The sequence below is a fragment of the Myotis lucifugus genome, unplaced genomic scaffold, assembly GCF_000147115.1.
Source record: "Myotis lucifugus unplaced genomic scaffold, Myoluc2.0 scaffold_1, whole genome shotgun sequence".
In the NCBI taxonomy this organism is placed as follows: domain Eukaryota; kingdom Metazoa; phylum Chordata; class Mammalia; order Chiroptera; family Vespertilionidae; genus Myotis; species Myotis lucifugus.
The window spans coordinates 20,810,190-20,834,255 of NW_005871049.1; the positions used below are offsets into that span (position 1 = coordinate 20,810,190).

General features: G+C 36.2%; 1 protein-coding gene across 4 annotated transcripts in view; it reads left to right on the plus strand.

The window, feature by feature from the left end:
* Window positions 1-24,066, plus strand: part of ARFIP1 (ADP ribosylation factor interacting protein 1) — an 83,032-nt gene that overhangs the window by 25,981 nt on the left and 32,985 nt on the right. For 3 of the 4 annotated variants that reach the window (XM_006081786.3, XM_006081787.3, XM_023755170.1), the window contains 4 exons: window positions 10,810-10,918; window positions 13,173-13,268; window positions 14,815-14,927; window positions 17,335-17,556. In XM_006081786.3, coding sequence (XP_006081848.1) covers window positions 10,810-10,918; window positions 13,173-13,268; window positions 14,815-14,927; window positions 17,335-17,556 — 540 coding nt within the window. The remainder of the gene's footprint in view (window positions 1-10,809; window positions 10,919-13,172; window positions 13,269-14,814; window positions 14,928-17,334; window positions 17,557-24,066) is intronic. The other variant, XM_006081789.3, reaches the window with a different exon arrangement.

The window sequence follows — 24,066 nt, forward strand, 5'->3', positions numbered from 1 at the left end:
TTAGGTTATCCTTTTAAACATTGGCACTGTCTGATCTCTTTTTTATGTGTCCTTAGTACATAATTCCTAAGTAGACTGCTTTTGACTTTGCTGTTCACTTTTCTAAAGTTAACTTTCAAAAAACATGCTTGACTCAGTGAAAAATGAAATTAGGGGTGCTTTAAATTTTAATCTGCCTTTCATTTGAAATTGAAATGTAATGCATTTTAATGGCAACACCATGGGTTTGCAGATGATCTGGGATTAAATGTCAGTTATGCAATTTCTAGTGTTGAAACCTTGGGCAGGTATTTATTTAATCTCCTCATTTTTGCTTTCTAATCTCTGTAAATGAGAATCTTACTTTCATAGGGATATTAACATTAAATGGGATAAAGTAAGTAATATGTTGAATATAGTCCTAGAAATGATAGTGATGGCTGCTATTTCTGGAGCTATTTTCATTAAATGCCCCTTTTTATGTTATTTGGTACATGTGTACAACTTTAAATAACTTTTAAAATATAGTTTTCATATTCTTGAAAATGGTAATTATATTATCATTTTACAGTTTAAATGGAGCTCTCTTTATTTCATATGTTTAAGAATAAAATACTTTAACAGGTGATATTTTAGATCAGAATTTCTCATTCTCAGCACTATCAGCATTTTGGACCAGATCAGTTTCCTTGTTGTGGCCTGTGCATGTAGGATCCCTGTTCTTTTCCCACAAATACCAGTAGCACCCTCCAGTTGTGACAAGCAGAATGTCTCCGAACATTGCCAATGTCCCAGGAGTGGGGAGAAACTTGCCTCTGTATGAGTTCTTTGCTTATGCAGTCAAAGCTGGTTAACTTGCTGCTTTGTAAGTTTACTCATTTGTTCATGTCAAATTCTTTTTTTGGAGATTCCCCTGCAGTGCTATTTCACTTTCTACTGAGAGGTAAAAGAAAAAAGGAGATGTCCTGAAGGTCTTCCCTACTTGGATGTAATTTTAAAACTGGGAAAGGCTCCTTAGAAGCAACAATGCACTTCAACCAGCACTTCACCTCCCTAAAAGAAATCCAACATCATAAAACTTGTTTCCATTTTTACCTGCTCTTATGAAAAATACATGCATGATGAGAGTTTCTTACATATTTAATATGCTTTAAATAGAATAAAAATTGGCCGTGTGATCCCTTTTACCATGAGTAAAAGATAGTATTTTAAAAGCAGCTTTTGACTGTGTTGAATAAATTACACTCAGGATCTATTAGGCATATACAGGGTTGGGGGAAAAGTAAGTTTACAGTTGTTTGTATGGAAAATAATACGATAATAATAATAAGTAATAATATAAGAATAAACTCTGGCCGGGCCACTATGGCTCAGTGGTTGAGTAAACCAGGAGGTCATGATGCGATTCCCGATAGGGGTTGTGCAGGAGGCAGCTGATCAGTGATTCTCTCTGATCAGAGACAGATGTTTCTGTCTCTCCCTCTCCCTTCCTTTCTGAAATCAATCAATATATATATTGAATATGCTCTGTTTTGCATACTCAAAACTGTAAACCAACTTGTGCCCCACCCTGTATTTACCTACATTTTGGCACACTTTCCCTTTAGTATTTTCTGATCGATAAAAGGGAAATTGCATTTAATCTCACCCACATTTCTATTTTAATAAAAGTTTATGAAAATGTTAAAGTGTATTTATTACCAGTAGACTATATTTTATGGGCTAAGAAAGATCTCATGTAAAACTGGATCATGACCACTTTTCTGCGGTATTTTACTTATATACATCTTCCTTTTATACATATTTGCTGTCTAAAATTGTATAATGGCTTTTATTTAATGGTTACTGCATAATGCACTTTAAAAAATACAGTCTTGTATAAAATGAAGACTGTCGTTTATTAAGTTGTCATAACTTAGCTGGCCTGTTGGTGTCACTGTGGCATAGGCAGTGAAATTACAAATGTTTTTTTTGTCTCATCTTTCATTTTTCATTTGATTTCCCTTTTTAGTCTGATCTAAGAGAGGCTCTGGTTAGAGTCTTCACATTCACATAGAGATTTTAATGTATGAACCTGTCATAGGGATTCTCTGGCAGCACTTTAACATCTGTTAATGTTTTGAGGTTTATTACTCTTTTATTAAGATGAGAGGCATAGGATAATGATCTTAATATTATCGCAGTTTATTTGGAGCAAAAATATTTTTGCTTTTTAATAAAAGGTAATTTGTATTTTTTGGAGATTAGAAAAGTTCATCTCTAAGAGTACAAATTACTCTTTGACTTGTAACTGCGTATTATAATTTATTGTTATATGGCTGGTCACAATATTAGATTAGAAATGTGCAATTTGTGGCATGAAATAAAGAGAAGAAGCAAATATTAGCTTCATATGGTAAAATTTCTTGTAAATTAAGTTATATTTGGCAGATTTAGAGCAATTACCTTAATAGGTATAGCTAAAAGGAAACGTTTCTTGTGGTTGGCCCAAAACTAAAATCCACAATTTAGGTTTTTTCACCTATGGACTTTTTCCTCCAGAAAAAATTTTCATATACATAGGATACCAAGTTTTATATTCAATTTTAGGGAGTTTAGCACCCCCCTAAACCCTGTCTTTGGATCCTTAGGTTCCCTGGGTCTTAAAAACTCCTGGTCTGCAAATTTTGAGTTAAATCACAGGATATTAGTTAAGTGGGAGTACCTTTGAGATCCCCAAGTCTCACTACTTTTCCCAAGAGATTGGAATCACCTTTAGGGCAGAGACAGTGTGTAGCACACAACACTGTTCTGGTTAACAGTAGTTGCTCGATAAAGGAATTAATTCCAGTATAAGGACTTAAATTTTAACATGTTTTCTACTTCAGTCATCCTATCCTAGAGTTTGAATAGCAGATAATGAGTATGTCTTCATAATATATAGTTTTTACCAAATGTATATCTTGGACCCTTTAAGAGGTATGGCAGATGGTTTGCAAATGTTTTCATTGTTTAAACCATGCAAACCTAGATTCATTTTAAATATTTACTTTTCAAGTATAAAATATATTCTTACTACTTTTACCAAAAATAAGTTTTAAAATGTGTTATTATATACATATCTATTAAATTAATTCTGGATTGGGATAGCTGTTAAAAATTGTGAATAAATATACTTTTTAATGAAAGGCTGAAGTCTTATCTATCTTCATTATAATCCATAGTTTGTGCCTTTATTTATATACAAATGCTGTCATGAGTAAGTTTTTTATCTCTAGCAGGAATTTTTTGAATGTAGATACATACAAATTTTCCCAGTGATAGTCTTTGAATGAATTCAGCAGCATTAGACTTAAGATTCCAGTGGTGTTGCTTCATGACTGATGACATGGTCCAAAGAGTGGCCATGGGAGTTCCAGTTGACTAAGTAGATAAGGCCTGAAAGTGAGAGACATTAGGGATGAAGAGGTTAATGAAATATGAGACGAAAGTGTAGGTTGGGTTGTACTGTATTAGTCTAGCATATCTTTTATCTGCCCTCAATTTTTGTTGGCTCTTTGTTCACAAATTACCAAACCTGAATCAAACTACCAACTTTAGGTTTTCTGTAAGTATACGGAGGGGGTGGAAATCATACACTTTTACAGATTGTTATTACTACAACCAGTCATTCTGCATCAACATAGGTAGGCAGGCTCATGCACTTGACTTTATTTTGTTTTAAATATTTTATAATTTGTATTTAAAAAAATAAGCAACAAACTATATACCATGCCATTAGTAGACTGTGTTTTTGATGAGCTATGAAAATTCAGTATAGACACCTTATAATCAGTTTGGAAGGAATTGCAAACTGAACATATAGAATCATTCCCTGAAAGTGTGCCCAATGACATGCAAAGGGTTCAGAACACTATGAGGAGGTTAAGGGTGTTGCAGTTCGTTTACAGTAGAATTGGGGTGTGGAGGTCTGTTTGAATAATAGCTTTGCTTCTGGCAGATATTCCTTGTAAGCAGCTAACCATTAAAACAGCAGAGGGAAATTTTAAATGATCAAAATTCACAGAACATTTAACATAGTTTTTAATTTTTTTTCTTTAACAGTTATATTATGTAAATGCTTTGGAAGGTTTTACCCATTTTGAAGAATGAGATAGGATGTTTAAATTGAGAAAATTACTTAGTAAATGAAGTATTAGTATTATATCTGCTAGATGTTAAAATAATAAAGGGAAACAAGGTTGATATGCAACCTTGGTTGGTCTTAGTGAGTGTACAGCCAACAGAGAAAGAGGATGTAGACAAATTAATTTTACCATGTGAAGTGATATGCTAGGCCAGGTATATCATGGTCTGGGAACTGGTAGGAGGAATATGGAAAGATCACCTGAGGAATTGCTATCCAAGCTGAATCTGAAGGATGAGCTAGCTAGATGAAGAGAGTGAAGATGTTCCCCCTTTAGAGGCAACTCTAAAGCCCTGAAAAAGGTGTAAGACCATAACATTAAAAATTCACTATTGTTCAAGTGGAGAATGTGGGGCAAATGTGTAAGAAATGAGGCAGGCAGAGAGGCAAGCAGGGACCAGATCCTGAAAACCCTTAAAACTATGTTGAGGAGTATGGACTTTTATCTAAAAGGTAAATGGAGAGTAGCCCTAAATGACATAAAAATGGAAGTGTCTCAGTCTGATTTGCTTTGTAGAAGTTGTCTTGGCCTACAGTTTTGAAGAGTGAATTTCAGGAGTGACATGTCTAGAAACAAGGGAAACAAATAAATAGATAGTTTGGACACCAAGGGAGGAAGGGAAGCAAGACTTAGGACTTTTCTCTTGTAGAGAAACTAGAACCATTAAAGAGCACCAAGCCATTTTTAAAGATGTAGATAGGAGGAAAACTGGGAGAATATAGTGTAAAGAAACTAAGGGAGAAGAGAGTTCTGTAATTTATAGAATACTTGGAGAATCCTTACAGATTGTTGGTAGTTACAGTATATGTTTTGAGAGTCACTCCTTTATTCAAGATTTCTCCTCACCCCAAGTAATTAATAAATCTGTAATTCTGCTTACCTCTTGTAGTGTTGTGTACCTTCTTATGGATGTGTATTTTAAAGCAAATTTGCTGAACATTTTGTGTTCTTTATGTGTTGGTCTTGTACTAAATTTAGTTCAAAAGCAGATTACCTGCTAAATTATAAGTTCTAAACTTACATTTTTAATCTCATTCTTATCTTACCTCAGTTAAAATATGCAAAACGGAGGCAAATTATTTTAGTTTGAAATGAGCACCCCTTACAGTTTTATGGAAGATGTTATTACAAGTGTTATTTTGTATCTTTTGAAAAGGATTTTTAAAAATTTAAATATTTTTTATTGCCCAAAGCATGTTAATTATTTGAAAATTTATTTTTAAAAACTATTAAATACTGTAGCACTATCCTCATAGCTTGAATAGAAAGTTAACTTCAGGTTTATTCCACTTTATTGTACAAATAATTAAGCACAGCTTTGCAAAGTCTTAAACTTTGAGTTGAATGTCAGTGACATAAAAATGCAAATAAGGGATTTTATGTTGTGGGTTATGAATGGGCTCATTGTCTCTCAGATGTACTCCGGAAACTATAGGAGTGAATACAGTAGCAGATACTTAAAATGTTACTAAGCTAGGCACAGCCTTATAACTGAGATACTTTTTTTTTTGAAAATGGGAAGGCTAATATAAAGACACATTTTAAGTTCTTGTGAAGTATGAGGTTAAATTATATTACTTATATATTTTATCAAAAAAAAAAAACCAGTCAACAAGCTTATAAAATACTGTAATGTCACAAATCATCTATTCCTCTCACATAATATATATTATTTTGTGTTTCATTTAGCTGCCAGACTACTGTCAAAATGGTAACTCTATTCAGAATGTGAATGGACCCATTTGTTCCTCTTTTGGTTAGAATCCTTCTGTTAGTAACAGTTTAGGTACGGGGAGGCCTAAGTTCTTTTCAGATTTTACATCTGTTTTATATAAAGAACATGGGTTGTTTTTTTTTTTTTGGAAGCACTTTTGTTTGTTGAATAAAGGACCCCTGGGAGACTGTTAGGTGAGATGTAATATCCTCAGACAACTAGAAGTTATTTCTTCTGGAGGCCATGTATGAGAAAATGGAAGGTGTCCCTGTAACTTCTTGAAAATGCAGATGATCAGGGATAGCCATTGTATTTACTGTTCAACCAATTACTAATTCCCCTCTTTCCAACTACTGTTATTATTATATCTCTTTTTTGGAAGTTTATACATTTTTGTAATAGGGCAGATAATTCAAATAAGTATTGTTCTCTCAGGTAAGTTCCAAGAATACAGTAAATACAACTTTTTGGACCTCTGTGCCATTTGTATGTTGTTTTAGTTCTTAACTCAAAATGGATCAAAGATTTAAATGGTAAGTGCTAAAACTATCAAACTCTTAGAAGAAAAACATAGATGTGAATCTTAACAATCTTGTTTAGGCAATTTAGTTTCTTAGATGTGATACCAAAAGCACAAGCAACAACAACAAAATAGATACATTTGACTTTATCAATTTGTAAAACTTTTGGGATTCTAAGAACACCGTGAAGAAAAAAGCGAAAGGCAACCCACAGAAATAATGTTTATAAATCATATTTATGATAAAGGATTTGTGTCTTACAAAGTAAAATGATAAATGACCCAACTAAAACTAGGGCCAAAGATTTGAATAGATATCTCCCCGAAGAAGATATACAAATGACCAATAAGCACATGAAAAGATGCTAAACATCATTAGTCATTAGGGAAATGCAAATCAACACTACACTGAGATGCTACTTCGTAGGATGGCTATAATGAAAAAGATAGATAATAATAAGGATGTGGGGAAATTAGAATGCTCATACATTGCTTTGGGGAATGTAAAATGGTACAGCCATTTTGGAAGATAGACAGTTCCTCAAAAGGTTAAACATAGAATTGCCATATAACTCAGCCAAAAACATGTACACTAAACATGTACAGCAACATTATTTGTAATAGTCAAAAAGTGGAAACAGTCCAAATGATGATCCATCAGTTGATGAATAGTTAAACAAAATGTGCTATACCCATACAATGGAATATTATTCAACCATAAAAAGAAATTACCTGCTGCATAGTCGGTGTGGCTCAGTGGTTGAGTACAGACCTATATACAAGGAGGACACAGTTCAGTTCCCAGTTGGGCACATGCCCGGGTGGTGGGCTCGATCCTCAGTGGGGGACGTGCATGAGGCAGCCGATCAATGATTATCTCTAATCATTGATGTTTCTCTCTCTCTCCCCCTCACCCTTCCTCTCTGAAAAAATATCAACGAAATAAATATTTTTTTAAAAAAGATGAACTGATGATGTACAGGATGGATCAAATGTAGGTTTACAGTTGTTCATATGGAAAATAATACAATAATTAATAAATAATCAAACAAGAATAAACACTGTCTTTCACATATTCACAACTGTAGACCTACTTTTGCCCCACCCTGTATGCTGCAATATGAATGAACCTTGAACTCAGTATGCTAGAAGACAGATACTATGTGATTTCATTTGTATGACTGTCCAGAATAAGCAAACCCATAGAAACAGAAAGGAAATCAGTGGTTTTCAGGGGCTGGGGAAAGGTAGGAATGAAAGTAGCTTCTACTGGGTGCAGAGTTTCTTTCTGGAGTGATGAAAATGTTCTAAAACTAGTGGTGATGGCTATACAACTCTAAATAAATTTTATGGCATGAGAATTATATTTTGATGAAGTGAATTCAGAGTACAGTGAATACCTACTTTTCTAACATTCAATTAAGAAATAGAACATCATTGTTACCTTAAAGTCATTGTCCTTTCTCCACATACCCACATGGCTCACTCTCTCACTTCTTTATCCAGCATTCTGCCCCCATTTTACGTCCTCAGAGAGACCTTCCCAGAGTGCCCCACTTAAAGTAGTACCCTCTGCCTATCACTCTGGGTCTCTATCATCCTGCCTTTAAAAACAACACCACCACCACACACACAAAAAAACCTTATTGAGTCCTGCTTATTTCCAGAACTTTTTATTACCTAATATATTATTATACAAGTATTTGTTTACTATCAGTCTCCTCCCTCCACCCCCCCATGTGAGTAATATGGGCAGAGACTTTAGTTTCCTATACGGCTGTGTTTGTAGTGTCCAAAGCAGTGGCTGTCCTGAAGGTGCTACTTATCAAATGTTGGTTCCGTTTGTAAATAAATCCTTGTGTTTCAGAGCTCAGGCAGTACTTCCTTCTAGTTAGTTCTCATGGACTTAGTCCCTGTTCTGAAGTCCTCTGATACTTACTGTCTTTACTTTGGTACTAAGTTCAACTTTTACGTTAATGTTTGTATATCTTGTCTCTCCAGTCAGGCAAGAACTATATCTTTTTTTTTTCTTTTCCCAGAAAGTCTAACATATAGTAAGAGTAAGCAAATACTCATTAAATTAAATTTGAAAATAAATCTATTGCTATGGCAGCTTCTTAATCTAATGATGTTGAGTCATAAATCCTTTAGTTCACTCAACAAATTCATTTATTTATTCAACAAATATTTATTGAACATCTACTAAATCCTGGGCACTATTTAAGGTGCTAAATATATAGCACAAACAAAATAGGCAACCTCCCTGCTCTCATGAAGTTTACAGTATAGTGAGGGGAGAAAAAACAAATATGCACATAATATATTTCTTAGTGATAACTGCTATGAGAAAAATAAAACAGAATAGGGAGTTCCAGTGTGAAATTTATGGGAGTTGCTGTTTTATACATTGTTGGAGAAAAGCATCTCTGGCTAAAGAAGCAAGTCCTATGGATTTCTGGTAGAAGAGCATTCCGGAAGAAAAATACAGCAGTACAAAGGTCTTGAAATAGAGGTAGGTTTATTGTTTTTGAAGAAACAGTGTGGCTGCAAGCCTGAGAGGCTAGTAGGAGATGACCTCAAATCATGTAATCCCTTGAGAACATTTAATGATCTGGGTTTTAAGTCAAGTGAGATTGGGGGCTGTTAGAGCATTTTTATAGGGGATACCTTTGGTTGATTTGTGAAGTTAGAGCCATGTGTCATGGACAGAAGCAGGCAGACCAGTTGGGAGGCTCTTGGAATAATCCAGGTGAAATATTATATTAGCTTATATTAGAGTGGAATCAGTGGAAGTGGAGAGAGTTGGTTTAATCCTGAATATATTTTGAGAGTAGATCTAATAGCATCTGATGATTGTCTGGATGTGGATATGAGATAAAAAGGCGAGTCAAAGGTAAGTCCTAAGATTTTTGGCTAAGCTTTTGGTAAAAGAGATGCCATAAACTAAAAGGAGTGAAAACTATAGGTGGTGTTATTTTCTTTTGTTCTCTTTTTTTCCGGGTTGGGGGGGGGGGTAGTGTATAATCAGTCAGTTTGGGACATATAAGTTTGAGATGCCTATTTGAAATCCAAGTGGAAATGTGTTTAGAATATTGGAGTTAAAGAGAGAGGCCAAGTAAGACACATAAATTTGTAGTTGTCAATGTATAGATGATGTTCAAAGCCAGAAAAATCAATATGATCACCAGAGAAATTAATATAGGAGAAAAAGTCCTCAGACTGAACCCTCAGGCATTCTAGGATTTGGAGGTTGGGGAGATGAGGAGTAATAAGTGAAGGAGACAATAGGACATATCAGAGGAAGATCAAGAGTGCCCTGAATTTGGGGAATGCAAGTGTAACAAGGAGAGAACATCACCTGTGTCAGATGCTGTTTGATAAATCACCTAAGATGAGAATTGATCTCATTAGTTATTTAGGTCCACCATACCAAACAAGCAATTGCCCAGGCAAAATTAATAAGCTTCTCAAGAAAAACCCTCTCAACACTTATTAGTTATGAGAGACTATATGTGGTAAGTTCTGAATTTGCAAATTAGAAAACTCAAAATGTTCTGAGTTTTCAAAGTATAACTGCACATTGTATGTAGTGGGGTAGAATATTAGGAAAGAATTTTAAAGACATATTTACCTTTTTAGTGCATCACTAACTTGTCATTATTGTGGAAAACCAATAAGATCTATTAATAGAATCTGATTATGAAAATTAGATAATTCCTCATATTCTAGCCAAAGGAAAGAGAGGACTTTGAATTAGAAATCTATGCCTCTTCTCTCTCTCTCTCTCTCTCTCTCTCTCTCTCTCTCTCTCTCTCTTCCTCCTCCTCCTCCTCCGCCTCCTCCTCCTCCTTCTTCTTCTTTTTTGCTCTAAGGCTGATTTTGAATATTATATTTGTTAGGTTAAGTTCCAATTATAGGCTAATTTGCTTAATGTAAATTTAATGAGCAAGAAATTTTCTTTTTTTCACACTGTTTGAAGTCAGAGAAGCCCTGTTTACTGAGCTAACCTTGAAAATTAATATTGCAAGTGGATGATTTGTTTATATTGATCATTAGCCAGACTCATTATGATTATATTACACATCAGTCAATTTTTAATATTAGATAGGCCTTTTTAGTCATCTTAATTCTGTTCTCTAAAATGATTTTCCTGATATATCAATAAATTAGAAAATTCAAAATTGAATTTTAATACCTTCCTACTACTTAGTTCTAGAATAATGACAGTAATTTGTATCTCTTAATAGCAAATCTTGCTGAGTTTGCTGCTGTTACACATCGTTAAAGAATGCTGTGACAGCATAAGGGAATACTACATAGTAGAGAGAAAAATAGTTTAATATGTGATTAAAAGAACACAATTATCCTATACTGTTAATGTACTATGAGATTTTCACAAAGATTTTCTTTTTTATTCAAACATTGCTAAGGATTTGAAGCATTCATTACCAGCTGGACTTGGTCTCTCAGAAACCCAAATTACATCTCATGGCTTTGACAGTACCAAAGAGGGGGTTATTGAAGCAGGAGCATATCAAGGTAAGAGCCCATGTATTTTTAAAGATGGCTGGGGTGGAGGATGGGAGGTCATCAAATGCTACCTTTATTAAAAAGCATAAGAATTGAGCCCTTTAATTCAATGATAAAACACCAATTATAAGCATATTCCTTTTTCTCTTCAATTTAATGATTTAGGAATTGTTTTAGTAGTAGTCTTCATAGAAATAGATCAATGTGCATGATTTCACTGATTATTATATAGGAATTGTTTTGTTTATTTTATTTTTCCATCACCATTTATCCCAGTGGTTCTCAACCTTCCTAATGCTGCGACCCTTTAATACAGTTCCTCATGTTGTGGTGACCCCCAACCATAAAATTATTTTCGTTGCTACTTCATAACTGTAATTTTGCTACTGTTATGAATCGTAATGTAAATATCTGATATGCAGGATGTATTTTCATTGTTACAAATTGAACATAATTAAAGCATAGTGATTAATCACAAAACAATATGTAATTATATATGTTTTCTGATGGTCTTAGGCGACCCCTATGAAAGGGTCGTTCGACCCCCAAAGGGGTCGCGATCCACAGGTTGAGAACCACTGATTTATCCCCCTTTGTGCTCTCTTAGGAATTGGTTTTAAATTACTGAAATAAAAACTCAAAAATTATATCAAAATGCAGATTTAAATGATTTTAGCTTATAAGCACAAAATGTATAGCTATTAGTCAATATTGATTTGTATAAATACATATTTCCTATATCAAAGCAATTAGGAAAATAAAACTTTTATTTTTTCCAACTATACATGTTGTATAGGACATCTCCAAGACCACCATAAGATTTAGTAATTTAGGACTCAAGGGACTCCTTGAGTTATGATTATTTCAGCAAAAGAATACCAAGCACAGTTAGCAAAGGTAAAGGATGCCTGAGGTGAAGCCTGAGGAAAGTAGGCATAAGCTTGAGAGGGTCTTCTCCCATTGCAGTCACATGGGCCGTGTTTAATTCCCCAGCAGAGTTGTGACACACGTGTTACTGAACAGGGAAGCTCATTAGAGACTCAGTGCCTGGGATTTTTACTGGAGATTGCTCCATAGGATCCTCTGCCTAGCATGTACCAACATTCCAGGCTCCCAGAAGGAAAGCAGGTGTCTAGCATAGATACATTTTGTAAATAGTTTAGGCACAGTGAGCCTGTCTTACCATTCTGGGAATGGTTGGAATCTTAACCAAATTTAAGTTCCCAGACACCATCCAAAGGCCAATCTTATCAGCTAGTCTTTTTAAGAATAAGCAGTTAGACTTGCTGTGTTAACAAGCACACATCACATATATATGTCTATTTTTAATATAAAGGACAAAGTTGCATCCTTTGTAATGCTCTTGCCCCTAACAACCTTTTAAAAGTGTTTTTTCTTTTTCTCATGAGTCAAAGAAAACAAAACCATGTAAATATTTAAGTGTAAAAAATGGGTTTTCTTGCCCTGGGCATTGTGGCTCAGTTGGTCAGGTGTTGTCCCGTGCACTGAAAAGGTTCCTGATTCGATTCCAGGTCAGGGTACATACCCGTGTTGCAGGTTCGATCCTTGGTTGGGTCACATATGGAAGGCAACCAATTGATGTTTCTCTCTCACATCGATGTCTGTCTGTCTGTATCTCCCCCCCACACCCCACCCCAGCATGTCCTTGGGAGAGGATTTAATAAAGAAATAAAATATTTACTTAAGTTTTAAATCATTCAGTTGTGGGACTTTAATTCCATTCTAGTAATTTATTTTTAAAAAGCAGAGTCCAGGTAAAGTTCTGTTTAGACATGCTCTTACCAAGTTTCTTCTGATAGTTATGTGTCTTGTTTGGTCTTAAGAGTTCAATGAAAAATTTACACAGGAACTCAACCTGCTCACATCCATTTATTACTTAGTTCATTCCTGCAAGAAAGCAAATATATTAATTCCAGGTGTTGTTTTTTTTTAATATGTTTTTATTTACTTTAGACAGAGGAGGGGAGAAGGATAGCGAAACATCGACTGGCTGCTTCCTGCATGCCCCTACTGGGGATCAAGCCTGCAACCTGGGCATATGCCCTGACTGGGAATCAAACCATGATCTCCTGGTTCATGGGTCAATGCTCAACCACTGAGCTACACCAGCCAGGCTATTAATTCCAGTTTTTGATACTAGTTTTTGAATATTTTAAAGGCAATGTTAGTAAATCAATATTAAAAATGTGCAATATGTGGAGGAGGAAAAGGATTTTCACAGTTAAATGTCTATCCTTTTCAGGTCCCTCAGCACCACCATTGCCATCTGTTATGTCTCCTAGCAGGGTTGCAGCTAGTCAACTGGCTCAACAAGGAAGTGATTTAATTGTTCCCGCAGGTATTCACTGCACTCATTGGATAAAGCACTTCTTGCTACTGCTGAAGCTAAACTAATTCACTCAGTTTCATAATCACTTGCTTAATACTCTTAGGTGTGTGTTATTCTGACTTTTTTGGTGGCTGCTGCTTTTTCTTTCTCTTTCTTTCTTAGCAATAAGGGAGATGATCATTCTAGTCATACATATCTTTCTGGCTTTTAAAAGTTATTAACTGTCTCTCATACCTGAAATTTAATTCACTTTAAGATTTAAAAACATTGTAAACTTTGATTCCTTTTAAATCATCCTTTCTTTGTTCTGGGAAATGTAGGTTCACTTACTTGATCCTAAACTTTCAACTTTGCAGCTCTGCTCTCTGTTTTCTAGTTAAACAAGAAAGGCGTCTTCAACAGTTGGGTTGTTCATTGTTTGGAATGGATCGTGTGTCTTCCTATTTTCAGCCTCAGCTTACAGATAGTTTGCAGACTATAACAAAATACTATGTAATTTACTAGTTTTGCCCAATGAAAAATACTTGGGAAAAACCCATTTCTTTGCACTAAATTTGTTCTGCACTTTAATATTTCTGGACTATGAAAATAGGAAAAAATTGAACACCATATTTCTTTTTATATGTCACGTTAACATTTTGTATTTTGTTTCTATAAGAATTTGGTAAATTCTTAAATGTCTTATTTTATATAAATCATTTTTTATTTTAGATTATGGTAAAGCTGTGGTAAAAGCTGGTCTGGCTATAGGAGTGAGAAAAATTTTTGCTGACTAATATTTTAAACCATTTGTTATAACCTTTTATCTTATTTCATTGTTCTTCTAAAATTATTATAAAGTTTTTATCCCAAGTCATTAGTATCATAAATGTTTATTAAATATTTTCTTTTTTGAAAAATATTTTACAGTTAAGAATTAGATAGTTGTTGAGTTGTTTTTTATGTCAGGGCATCAGACTGCCTTTAGTAATTATGGCTTTTTTTGATGGAGGAGGGGGTGTCTCTTAAGAAAAAGAGGTACAATGTAGGTCTTGTTTTAACCCAGCCTTTCATACTGGTGGTAAGATATTTTTAATGATTGTTTGAAATTTGAATTGTATTTTTTAAATCCTCCAGAATTATAGTAACATTCTAGTGTTGTTCAGTTTACATAGTACAGTGAAAGGAGATCACAGTGTGAGGGTATGTGGCCTTTCAGATTTTTACTGACAGTTTTTTTAGGGTCATTAGGTTATAAGATTAATTGTGGAAATTATATTTTTCTTAAGTAAAACACACTTGTTTAGAAAAGAAGGTTGATTGCAGCTTTTTTTTTTTTTTTAAAGAAGATGACAAGCTAACCACATGGCATTTGTGTTTAATAGAAATATTTTTTAAGTGTTAGGAAATTATCTTCAATGATCCCAGGAAGTTGTAGACCTTTAGTTTGTGGGAACCTTCTCATTTTTTTAAATGCATAAGTAGTTTAATTTGAACAGCACCAGTGTTTTGTTTTTTTTCCCTACTTGTCATTACCTGGTTTGTGTTTTTATCTGTTGTGTTTATGATCATGCAGGTGGCCAGAGAACACAGACAAAAAGTGGACCAGTTATTTTAGCAGATGAAATTAAAAATCCTGCAATGGAAAAGTTAGAACTTGTTAGAAAATGGAGTCTAAACACCTACAAGGTTTGTAATTTTTTAATGTTTCCACCCTAACTCGCTCTAGGAATTTATATTTGTGTTATTCAAATTATTTTGCAATTGTATGAACACATAAGAGAGCATAATGCTATCTAAAAATGAAATTACAATTGGAAAATGAAGTATTTTGTTTTATTACGGATCTTTATATAAATGTAGTTTAAAAAGTCAATAGGAAAAAGGTAAAAGAAACACTACTAAAATGCTTATTAATTGATAGATAGAAATATATTGCCTTGGAATATATTTAGCTGTAGAACTGCTATAGTTATGTTTATCTCCACCTCCCTCTTTTTGATATTTTATAGTAGCGATTTTCAATCTTTTTCATCTCATGACACACAAAAACTAATTGCTAAAATTCTGTGGCATACCAAAAAATTTATTTTTTGCTGACCTGACAAAAAAAAGATATAATTTTGATTAATTCCCACCAGACGGCTATTGTTGTATTGGCTGTTGTCATTTTTTTAAATTTGACAATCTAAGGGAAAAGAGGTCAGTGCCCCTGACTAAGTAAACAGTCAAGCATTGCATGTTTTAAACATTCTTGCAGTGTGTGCTGCAGCACACAGGAGAGTCTAGACCAGTGGTCGGCAAACTGCGGCTCGAGAGCCACATGCGGCTCTTTGGCCTCTTGAGTGTGGCTCTTCCACAAAATACCGACTTCTGCACGTGGGCCATGAAGTTTCAATCGCACTGTACGTGCGCGCCCGCACATGGTATTTTGTGGAATAGCCACTCTCAAGGGGCCAAAGACCCGCATGTGGCTCACGAGCCGCAGTTTGCCGACCACTAGTCTAGACTACCTATCAATAGTAGTTCTCTAATATCTAGAGGGATTAAAGGAAGGAAGAAGAAATTTATGTTTTATTTCCCTCATTATTTTAATTTTACAACAAATAGTAATTCTAACCAAAACTTTGAAAGAGATGATAAAAGAGCATATTTGCAATTAAATTGTTAATAGTGTACTTATTTACTACTTTTTAGAACTTTTTTCTTCACTTTAAAATGATGAGGAATATATTAATGCCCTTTAGGTTATTCATAAAATGTATTATTGAGTAGTGAAGTTGCTTATAATTTTTTATTTCTAACAAAAAATACAAGAAAATTTATTTTAGTATGCTCTGAAATTAGATATTTTTAAAAAGTATAAATTTTTTTATCATTTTTGAGGCAGAATGGAATAATATAATTTAACTCTATTTGAGCAAAAGTAAAAGAATTCAGAAATCTCTAATCTCCTTTCTTCTCCTCCCTCACCCCTCTCTCTCTTTTCCTCTTATTCCCCCCCGTCCCAACCCCTTTTCTTTTCTCTTTTTTCTTTCTTCCCTTCATTCCTCCTACTTACACACATACACACAGTGATTTAAGGGGAAGATAAAAGGAGGAAAGTCATATGAAACCAATAGGAGAATGTAATTTGGTATTATTATTCCTTAGTTATTAATAGTCCAATATTGTTCTTAAATCAATGCTAACCAGTTGTTTTAAATAAGCTACCAAGTGCATTAAGCTTAAAATACGATTTTGTGAGAGAGCGTATCTGGTAATATATGAATTAGCTAGGTAAATCTTAAAACTTCCTCTGATTGCCCTAACCGGTTTGGCTCAGTGGATAGAGCGTCGGCCTGTGGACTGAAGGGTCCCAGGTTCGATTCCGGTCAAGGGCATGTACCTTGGTTGCGGGCACATCCCCAGTAGGAGGTGTGCAGGAGGCAGCTGATCGATGTTTCTCTCTCATCGATGTTTCTAACTCTCTATCCCTCTCCCTTTCTCTCTGCAAAAAATCAATAAAAATATATATTTTTTTTTAAAAAACTTCCTCTGATTAGTAGTAGTTATTAGACATGTCTGGTGAATTTACTTTCTTTTTTTTAAATTTTGTTTTATTGCTTAAAGTATTACAAAAAGTATTACACATGTCTCCTTTTTTTCCCCCCCTTGACATTCCCCCGGCCTCCCCTATCCCCCAGTGTCTTATGTCCATTGGTTATGCTTATATGCATGCATACAAGTCCTTCGGTTGATCTCTTACCCCGCCTCCCCAACCTTCCCCAGGCTTCCCGCTGTAGTTTGACAGTCTGATCAATGCTGCTCTGCCTCTGTATCTATTTTTGTTCATCAGTGTATAATGGTCTTTATTATCCATAAATGAGTGAGATCATGTGGTATTTTTCCTTCATTGACTGGCTTAAATTTACTTTCTGAGTCCTAATGAACTTGTAAAAGGGCACTGACAGTTTTTAGTTTGTTAGTCTGCCTTTTGTGAAGCCAAAAATGATATATGCCATATGCTCTAGCATTTTACTTTGGATTGCTGTATTATTTTTTTTCTTTTGTTCCTTTTTTTCTTTCTAAACAAAATGCATCTTTTCACTTTTAGTGCACTCGACAAATTATCTCTGAAAAGCTAGGCCGTGGGTCAAGAACTGTGGACCTTGAACTTGAAGCTCAGATTGACATATTAAGAGATAACAAGAAAAAGTATGAAAATATTCTAAGACTTGCTCAGACATTGTCAACCCAGCTTTTTCAGATGGTACATACACAAAGGCAACTTGGAGATGCATTTGCTGACCTGAGTTTGAAGTCACTAGAACTCCATGTAAGATTATTTTAAATAACTATGGGGTGGGGGGAGGCGAGTGGCGATAGGAGTATTCTAAGAGGTAGTTTGTTACATTTCTGATTTGCTGAAGTCTTAATCAAATTGGAATCTTTAGGTTTTTTAAAAGATATCCTCCTATATAATAAAACCCTAATATGCAAATGGATTGAACGGCGGAACGACTGGTTGCTATGATGCGCACTGACCACGAGGGGGCAGACACTCAACGCAGGAGCTGCCCCCAGTTGGGAGGCAACCGGCAGCAAGTGGCAATCGGGGGGGCGGGATCAGCCAAGGGGGGGGCCCCAGGCCCCCCACCCAACCAAGGGGGGGGCCAGCGGCCCCCCCCCCCCGATCCCCCCGCCTGCTGGTGGCCCCGCAGAGGGAAGCAATTGATGGCAGGGGGCGGGGCCGGCGAGTGGGCAGCACCAGGCTGCCAGCCAAGGCGGGTGCCAGTGGGGGGCCCCCAATCGCCCTGCCTGCCGGTCGCCCTGCAGAGGGAGGCAACCATAGGCGGTGGCGGGGGACGCAGCTGGCCAGCGGGTGGCACCAGGCCGCCAGCCAAGGTGGGTGCCAGCAGGGCCCCCCCCCCGCCCCCCCCCGATCGCTCTGCCTGCCAGTTGCCCCACAGATGACCCTGATCGCCGGCCAGGCCTAGGAACCCTACCCTATACATTGGGAACAGTCTCTTAGATTTAAAAATTAAAACATGGCAAGGTTACTCTAACACTGAAAAAACAGGATGATGCAGTGATGACTTGCATGGACTCTGGCTTGCACATTTTGCGGTCAGCCCTGATTCTGACACTTATAACTGTGTGACAAAGCCAATTACTTAACTTCTCTCTGCTTCAGTTTTTCCATCCATAAGATGGGGAAAATGGTACTACTGCCTCAGAAGGATCATGTTATGTACTACTTTTTATAATCAGGGCAAAAAAAATGTAGCTGCCCATACAACAGCAAGATGCCCTTCACCTGTATGAAAAGTATGGTCACTGGTGCATGCAGCATCCCGTATTGCAAGAGGGATGTCCAACTGCCAGTTTAGGCCCGACATCCCCCGAGGGGTCCTGGATTGTGAGAGGGCGTGGGCTGGGCTGAGCCCCTCCCCCCCATGCATGAATTTCATGCACCAGGCCTCTAGTCTAATATAATTTTTAAGAAGGCCCAACTGACTTGTGTCATCATAGTGAACCAGTTGTACTCTAGAGATGTCAGCTGGAGGCTTCAGGGGAAGGGAACTTGATTGGAGGGAAGGAAACGGAATACTCAGCCTGCCTGAACTTAGAAAGAGTCATAGTTATGTATAGCTGGGTGTGGATAAAACGTAAATCTGCGCGTCTATTGAAAACTCACTCTTACCTAGTCTCCTATTGTCTTGAACAAGTAGTAACTTGCTGGACTGGATTTGTGATATACTTTTACTGAATCATTAGTATAAATTGTGAGTCTTAGAATGAAATTATTTTTCTGCATACATTTCTATTCAGCAAAACATTTCCAACAATTTCTTATGATATCTTAAGTGACTCCTTTTTGTCTTTTTTTTTTCTCTCACCTAAGGGTATAGAAATCCCTTGCATACAGACTTCTAACTTCAAGAGTTAGATAATAAAGAGTATTAAATCATTTCATAATATCTAGAAACTTGGACAAAGAAAGCTGGCTAGAGATGGCAACATATATCATAATAGTGAAAAATACTGATTTTCAATTCTGAGTCAGACAAAAAGAATTAATTAATATTTAGAAAGTGGGATAAGTATAACAGCTGCAGTTTTGAGTGTCCACAATTGTAATAGACTGAATGCATTATAATCATTATATCATGTAATTCAATGAACAACACTGCAAGAAATGTTATCCCCAATTTATAGATGAGGAAACTGAAGCCAAGAGAGGTTAGGTGATTTTTATAAGATTATGAATCAAAAGGTAGAACTGGAATTTATATCCTGGTCTGTCTATGTTTCTCCATGATGCTATCCAAAGTGGAATCTTTAGAGGGTCTATGACCCAGAGAAAAAGCCCCACAGTATAGAAAGAGGTAGCCAGGGTATAGAACCTGGGGAAGTGTTGCAGATATGTTAACAGTAATGCTACACTCAATAAACCTATCTATCTATCTACACTAATAAAAGAGAAACATGCAAATTGACCATCCCTCCACTATGACCACCAGCCAGTCAGAGCAATATGCAAATTAACCCAACAAATATGGCGGTTAATTTGCATACACAGGCGCAGAGCGAAGACTGAAGACTGCATAGAAGGAAGCCAAGTGCTGCAGAAGGGAGCAAAGCAGCGGTGAAGGGAACAGAGCTGAGGCAGCGGAGACGGGAGCAGAGCTGAGGCAGCGGACACGGGAGGGAGCGAGGCAGCAGAGATGGGAGGGAGCGAAGTGGCGGAGAAGGGAGGGAGCCAGGCAGCGGTCTCAGGAAGCTTCGCTCCGGTCTCAGGAAGCCCTATTCTTGCAGGAATCTTCCTGCAACGGGCCTCTAGTATATATATAAAAGCCTAAGTGACCGAGGTCTGTCCGTCCGACGGGCCGGTACATATGATGCACACTGGCTATCTAAAAATGAACATTGACTCACACGTGTACAATACATATAAAGCTCTCGCTGATGCCAGTCGCACGCGTGTGTTTCCATCTGTCATTGTCGATCATGAATTTGGTTGTTTTCATTGACATTCTGATGCTAAAAGAAAGCGGCGGCGTCGACAGAACATGTCTGAAGACCAACTATTGGCACAACTATCCCCGTCTGACACTGGCCTCCCATTTAAATTAATTCGAAGACAGTTTCTCGTGATGCCAGCTTTTGGAATGACTATTAATAAATTACAAACTCTAGACAGAGTAGGAATATTCCTACCTGAACCCGTTTTCAGACATGGTCAGTTATATGTTGCTTTCTCTCGAGTTCGAAGAGCGTGTGACGTTAAAGTTAAAGTTGTAAATACTTCATCACAAGGGAAATTAGTCAAGCACTCTGAAAGTGTTTTTACTCTTAATCTGGTATACAGGGAGATACTGGAATAAGTTTAATCAATTTATTAGTCATTGTTTTTATCAATGTTTTTATATCATGTTTTCGTTTTTATATCATGTCTTTTATGTTATTTAATTTATATATTATTTTCATATACATTTTACTCATTTTCTTTCATCTCTGACACTTCTATTATAGAGAAAGGGTGAATAGCAATATTAAAATATTTCTAATTAATTTCCTTTCAATGTGCACGAATCCATGCCCCAGGCCACTAATTAATTATAATAGTTAACAGATTGGGGACTTACTATATGCTAGATACAGTTCTAAGCAACTTGGAGATACATTTGCTGACCTGGCTTATATATGAATTAACTCAACTAATGGTCAGTCTTAGCTAATAAATACTTTTATTACATTTCTTTGTATATGTGAATCCTTTATTTGCAGAATTAAGAGGTTAATAACCCTCAGTATTCAAGTCCATTGGACTCAGTTTTAATTTTTGAGTTTTCTGTTTGAGCATTTCTAACTCTTTGTAAGAACTGGTATTTCATGACTTTTATTCTTTCTTCAAGGTCTCCCAGTGAGAAAATTTACTTCTTTTTTTTAATAGAATAAAACTTTTTATTTTGCAACTACTATATGGGTTCATAAGAAAACAGTGACACAGTATGGGATCTTAATGATCTTATTTTTATATATCTTAAAACATTTTGCTATTTCATCATCTTAGGAATTATTTCATCACTATTCATCAGTTATTTCCAACCATGTTAAAAATGACTAAGATAGCCCAGCTGGTGTGGCTCAGTGTTTGAGCATTGGCCTATGAACCAGGAGGTCATGATTCAATTCCTGAAATGACTAAGATAATAAAACAAAAGAAAGACACCATTGCCTAGAATGATACAATAGTGAGAGAAATACTTTTTGTTTGTGTTGCCAAAAAGAAATCTGGAGAAACCATTTTTGTGGTCTTTTTTTTTTTTTTTAATATTCATGAACACAACGGAGAACTTAGAATTTTCCATTTCCTGCCCATAATGGCAAAGAGAAGATAATACCAGAGGAAGATATTTCACAATTATTAGATAAATCAGAAGAGGATTGCAAAGACAGCAGTATTGACTCTTAACAATAATGGCAAAATTGATAATATAAGTGAAATCTTAGTTTATGAGTCTTCTGATGATATCCCAGAAAATTCATCTTAAATCCAAGGGTCAGTGAGTAACAATGTATTATTAAGGACAAAAAGGAAATGTGGTATTGTATGAGTCAGGATTCTCCAAAGAAATAGAACCAGCTGGATGTGTGGATATGTAAAGATTTATTTTAAGAAACTGGTTCACACAATTATGAAGACTCAGTACATAAAGAATCTGCAGGGTAGGCTGGCAAGCTGGAGACCCAGGGAGAGCTGCAGTTTGAGTTCAAAGGCAGTCTGCTAGCAAAGTTCCTTCTTGCTCTGGGAGGTCAGTTTTGTTCTATTAAGGACTTCAGCTGATTGGATGGGACCCATTTACATTATGGAGGACAGTCTACTTTGCTTAAGTCCATTAATTTAAATCTTAATCTTATCCAAAAGCACCTTCACAGAAACATCCAGAATAATGTTCGATGAAATATCTGGATGCCATGGCCTTGCCAAGTTGGCACATAAAATTAACCATTTCAGGTATTTTCTTTCATCTAGTTAGTCGTTCAGCAGGAGTGACTCCCATCATGCAACATTTTGGGTCAAGAATTTGGACCATCCTATTTTGCTAAAAAGACATGATATATTCTTCTTTTATGATGTTTGTGCACCGAAATGTGCTTGATATGATTTGTCAGTGAACAAATGCTCAAGGCAAGTGTGTATACTTAAGTGATTTGAAGGAAATAGAAAATTCATTGGCTTTAACATTCTAATTGATGTTTATAAATGTAAAATAAATGGTAAACTAGCCCTGGCCAGGTGGCATGGTTAAAGCATCGTTCCATATACCAAAAGGTAGCCAGTTTGATTCCTGGTCAGGACACATAACTAGGTTATGGGTTCAATCCACGATCAGGGTGCATACAGGAGGCAACCCATTGATGTTTCTTTCTCTCCCTCCCTCCCTTCCTTTCTATCTCTAAAAAAAAAAAAAAATCAGTTAAAAACACATTTCCTCTGTTGAGGATTAAAAACTCTGTTGAGGATTAAAAAATAATAATGATAACGGTAAATGAGAACCTAGAATCAATATTTACTGGATGGATATTTTTATATCAGGGTTTTCCAGAGAAATAGAACCAATAGGAGATAGGTATATAATATATATACACACACACACAAAGAGATTTATTTTAAGGAATTGCGGGGGTTGACAAATCTGACATCTGTAGGGTAGGCCAGCAGGCTGGAATCTAAAGCAGGATTTCTATGTTACAGTCTTACAGCAGAATTCCTTCTCCTGGAAACCTCAGTCTTGTTCATAAGGCTTCAACTATTTGAATGAGGCCACCCACATAATGGAAGATAATCTCCTTAAAGTCAACTTTAAATCACCGCTCCAATGTTTATCATTATAAATATTCGAATCAACAAATCTGTATCTTCATAGCAACATTTGGACTGGTGTTTGACCAGACAAATGGACACCATAGTCTAAACAGGTTGACACATAAAATTAACTATCACAACCCTTCATTTCAATTTAGCACATATGGACATGTTCTTAAACCATATTTAATCTCAAAATAAAGACAATAATGAAGTCTTTTCCACCTATCATGATACAACTGTCCTGCAGACTATTTAAGACATATTAACTCTTTCCCCAGAAGAGGATGCAAAGTCCTTGGGTAACGTTCATTTTTTTCTTTGATATACTATAACTTAAATACTATGATGTAAGTTAACATATACTGTGTTACATGATAAAGAGATAAGAGAGGGAAGAGAAAAACAAAGGTATTTATACACACAAATGTATTTATGACAAAATAAGAAAGAAATACTCATTAAAGTATAGTCCTTATTTCTACAAATGTCCACATAGTCATAGCTGCTTCTACTACCCATTCTATATTGAATTTGCTTTCAACCAGCCCCTCAGCCGTTGTGGTTCTTTGCTTGGTAGGGTGCCCCAAATCATTGATATTAGTCATAAGGCATAGGAGTACTATGAGACGCCCTAAGGCAGTGGTCGGCAAACTGTGAGCCACATGCGGCTCTTTGGCCCCTTGAATGTGGCTCTTCCACAAAATACCGACTTCTGCGCATGGGCCACGAAGTTTCAGTCGCACTGTACATGCGCACCCGCACGTGCTATTTTGTGGAAGAGCCACACTCAAGGGGCCAAAGACCCGCATGTGGCTCGCGAGCCGCAGTTTGCCGACCACTGCCTTAAAGGATCACCTATATTTCAGGCACACTCTTCCTTACCTGCATTGCAGAGCAGCAATCCAATTTTCCTTTGGTAATCAGGATCACTCATGCCAGCTTGCAAAGTTACTCGCTTCTTTGCCTGTT